The sequence below is a fragment of the Limulus polyphemus genome, unplaced genomic scaffold (genome assembly GCF_000517525.1).
Source record: "Limulus polyphemus unplaced genomic scaffold, Limulus_polyphemus-2.1.2 Scaffold4645, whole genome shotgun sequence".
NCBI lineage: Eukaryota > Metazoa > Arthropoda > Merostomata > Xiphosura > Limulidae > Limulus > Limulus polyphemus.
In genome coordinates, this window is record NW_013670255.1 from 25,715 (window position 1) to 30,372 (window position 4,658).

General features: G+C 34.5%; 1 protein-coding gene and 1 long non-coding RNA gene across 2 annotated transcripts in view; one reads left to right on the forward strand and one right to left on the reverse strand.

Annotated features, from left to right (window-relative positions):
* Positions 1-534, reverse strand: part of LOC106471476 (RNMT-activating mini protein-like) — a 10,626-nt gene extending 10,092 nt beyond the window's left edge. The window contains exon 1 of the mRNA XM_013932077.2: positions 247-534. Coding sequence (XP_013787531.1) covers positions 247-503 — 257 coding nt within the window. The 5' untranslated portion in view covers positions 504-534. The remainder of the gene's footprint in view (positions 1-246) is intronic.
* The window catches only part of LOC111088885, a 26,564-nt gene that overhangs the window by 12,178 nt on the left and 9,728 nt on the right, over positions 1-4,658 (forward strand). The gene's annotated exons all lie outside the window — the stretch shown is intronic.

Genomic DNA, 4,658 nt, shown 5'->3' on the forward strand with positions numbered 1-4,658 from the left:
AGCACTGTAGAACCCAAACTCTGGGCTATGTGCAATCTAAACAATATTATAATTGCAAAATTAGATAACGAAGTTCCATACAATTGTTTTTAAATCTAATATCATTCTTAGGTTATTTTGTACTAACCTTCTCACCACATAAAAGAAAAAACAAATCAAACCGTTAAAAACATTTGCATACAGAATGTTTAATAATTAATATATATGCATACAATATACATAACTTGTTACTTAGATTATACTTACTCTCGTACAGGTTCTGCTTCCCAAGGAGATACACAAGGAGGATCAGGTAACGGTTGAGCTTTCAATTTCATAAAATCTTCATCGCTTTCTGTGTATCGGTTAGCAAAAAGCTCCTCAAACTCATTTAAACGTTTTTTCAGTCTTTCGTAACTTTCCGAACATCTATTAGTTTTACTGTTATCTTGCTTATTTGTTTCTTTTACCTGTTTTAGATTTTCTTCATTGTGAGGCTTATCATCCAAACCGACCGTCGCCATTTCAAATTACCTCATCAAACCACATTGTTTCTTAGCGCTACCTATATTGTATATTGCGCTTGCTAATGTGGGTCTGACTAATGTTAAAAATTATTAATTTCGTAATATTTTTATATATTCTGCAAAATTTCAATAAAGTTGTTTCAATGGTGAAAAATTAAAGTGATATCGTCGCTTTTTTTATGAATACTCCTTCAGAAAATAAATATAAGAAATCACATACAAGATATATTAATGTTGCAACTTCAAAGTGTATGTGCATACTATTATTCTTAGCTTTGTTTAACGTAAACTATTTTTTATTAGACATTTCTATTAACATAAATAAAATAACGACTCATGTTTCCAAAATGTATTACTATTACCTCAGTATTTTATATTACAGCTTCGTCAAGAGCTATCCATAACCTACAAGTTCGCTAATGCAGTTGAAATTAAATTGGAACACCGTCACCAGTTAATTAATAAAACACTGATACACACGTTTGAAAGGTTAAAATAGTATTAAACATTCTTGGATTTATTTATGAAGTTTTTGAGTCATTTTCACTCAATATATGATAGCTTAAATTGATGCGCAGATTATATTTTCAGTTTTATCTTTAGTGAAAAGGAATCTGTAATGGTCCGCTGTAAACTATCGAATAATAAGTTAAGCTAAGTTAAGCGCAATGACATAACATTATTTATATACCTAAATCATTCTAGGTTATTATAAGGTGAGTTAAAAAGAACTCAAAAACCCCATAAATCTTATATTCACATTACCATTATAACAGGTCTTTCGAATTTCTTTGGTTGGCTGACCCAAGCTGCGTTGATGAGTCTTAAATAAGCACAACTATAGTCCACAGCAAAGGGGTAGGGCGAATCAAGAAATGCATTAAGTACAGATTATATTTTCAATCTCATCTTCGGAGAAAAAAAACTGTAATGTATTCTCGATCTTAAACTGTTAAAACAAACAGAAACAATAATGGTAAGTAAAAAATATGTGTAAATTAATTGGTAAACAATTAAAATAATAGGATTTAGAAAAATAATACGTTATGCATATGGAATACATCTTAAAGTTTGTACCTATAGATATGTTTACAGATATCTGTATTATTCTATCCTATTATATCAGTAGGTACATATTTCAGTATCAAAATTGTATTTTAACCATTGTGGAAGTGTATAGAGGTTTCGTCAAAATTCAGACATATTAGAATCTTAAGAATACAATCAACATCTCTACACTAGAAGCCAACCAATTATTTTTCTTGATTAAGATGAATGTTTCAGTCTTTCGATCTAGAAAACTATGACTTTTACATAAAATCTTAACATCCGATAAAATGTTATCTGTTTGTGGTGTATAATGCTGTATATTATAATATTAAGCAATAGCAATATTAGTATTGAGTGTTTGGATGTGTTCAGATATTCTATAGTGTATGGGTCGACATGTTTCTTCCATACATGTACCAGAGCATCAGCCAGGTTACTTCATAAACAACGTTCTTACAAAGACACCGATCATGTAGCGACTATATAGTTATATTTTACACATTGTGTTTCTTTTATATATGCTGAACTTCTTATTAATAATTTAGTGGAGATGCTTGGCTCTTGTACTATTTTAATAGGTAAATCTGGTGCTCTAATTATTCTCTTCAGTTTTGTAGTGATATCACTTATAGACGCTATCATTCAAGTAACCTGAGCTTTAATTGTGATTTTCTTATGGACTATATGATCGATGTCATTGTAAAAATGATATTTATGAAGTACCCTATATGGACCTTTCTTCCAGATTTATATTTACAAAATGGATGAGCATGTTGTTCAAGTAATAACATTTATGAGGGAAAACACACACATTTACAACCACGTGCAATGTGAACATTAATCTAAGCATATTACACTCTCCGTTTAACGTACTGTGGAAAATTTCCAAACATGACCAGAGCTTCTCCTTCGTTTTAGGCCTAGCATGGTCAGGTGGTTAGGGCGCTCGACTCGCAATCTTTTGGTCGCGGGTTCGAGTCCCCATCTCACCAAACATACTCGCCCTTTCACCCGTGATGGCGTTAGAATGTCACAGTCAATCCTACTATTCAATGGTAAAAGTGTAGCCCAAGAGTTGGCGGCGGGTGGTGATGACTAGCTGCCTTCCTTCTAGTCTTCCACTGCTAAATTATGGACGGCTAGCGAAGATAGCCCTCGTATAGTTCTGTGCGAAATTCAAACCACACCTATCCTTCGTTTTTTCGGCGAAATTTATCTAAAGTTCATAGCACCACCAATGTTTCCGGTTCCATAACATTATACAGTTGAATCAGGATTAAATGAAGGCACCAGTGAGCTCAATATAGTATAGCCTAGAGAGGTCTCTGTCGTTCACTGTCCGTGCCAGTCGAGTTCCTTTTTTTTTTTGTCGGAGATACAAGTGCTGGAAGAACGTCACCGCAACTGTTGTGTATTTGGATGCTCAAACGTTTTTGAAAAACAAAAGAGCGATACGTCGGTCTATTTTCATGCGTATTTAAATGTTCATAACTTTGTGTTTAATTTTAATTATTTTAAAATTTAAATTAATCCTAAACTATGTATCTATCAGTAAGTTACCTGTAGCTTTATTAAGTATTGTAGAATTATTTATATTGGAAAAAAAAAATAGTGCACTGTTGACATGTTAATTTTCAACACATTTGTAATCATAAGTCGTCGGCCCGGCATGACCAGGTGGTTAGGGCGCTCGACTCGCAATCTGTGGGTCGCGGGTTCGAATCCCCGTCCCGCCAAACATACTCGCCCTTTCAGCCGTGGGGCGTTATAATGTGACGATCAATCCCACTATTCGTTGGTAAAAGAGTAGCCCAAGAGTTGGCGGTGGGTGGTGATGACTAGCTGCCTCCCCACTAGTCTTACGCTGCTAAATTATGGACGGCTAGCGTAGATAGGCCTCGTGTAGCTTTGCGCGAAATTGAAAACAAACAAACAATCGATCTCGCCATTCACATGTTCCACGAACCTTGTTTTATTTTCTGAAGTCATAGGCCAGGAATCCCCAGAAAGCTAGAGGCTTCACTTGGGGGATTGAAATAAAGAAGATACGAAGATACTTTCAGAGACGAAAATACAACTGTGGTTTTAAGAAAATAGTATAGAAATGCGTGTCTTATCACAAGGTAAAATAAGAAAATTTAAGATTATTATAATTATTATTTTTTTGGTATTTTTGTCGACCAACGGGTGTTCTAACTGGTCAGGGCCGACTAAACGACGTGATTTAAGACCGTGATATGTATATATAGCTCAATGGGCGGAACATAATCACCGGATTATCCGGGTTAGCTTTATTATTAGTCTAACCTTTATTACCTAATGTTCTTGTGTGGCTAGTCACCCCAAAAAGGGGGGACGGGCTTATTAGTTTTGTTGGATTTCGCGCAAAGCTATATGAGAGATATCTAGCCATTTCTAATTTCCAAGACTTAGGGGAAGCACCTAGTTAACACCAACCATCGTCAACTTCTGGGCTACCCTTATTGTTTATTTGTAATTATGCACAAAGCTACACAATGGACTATCTGTGCTCTGCCCACCACGGGTATCGAAACCCGGTTTCTAGCGTTGTAAGTCCGCAGACATACCGCTGTGCTACTGGGGGGGGGGGCTCTGGGTTACTCTTGTTAGATCAGATAGTTGGGTTTGACCGTCACTCTTATAATGCACACACAACCCAAAATTGCGGAGAACTATTGATTTATGTTTTTGTGTTTACAGTACTCGAATAACGAAAAAACTTCAGTTTCTACAGTCCTGCACTCTAACCACTATTAATTTTTTTTAAATGAATCTTTTAGTATAATATTTTCTTATGCACAGATAAAAACTTCAGTTTCTACAGTCCTGCACTCTAACCACATATTAATTTTTTTTAAATGAATCTTTTAGTATAATATTTTCTTATGCACAGATAAACTTCAGTTTCTACAGTCCTGCACTCTAACCACATATTAATTTTTTTTAAATGAATCTTTTAGTATAATATTTTCTTATGCACAGATAAAAACTTCAGTTTCTACAGTCCTGCACTCTAACCACATATTAATTTTTTTTAAATGAATCTTTTAGTATAATATTTTCTTATGCACAGATAAACTT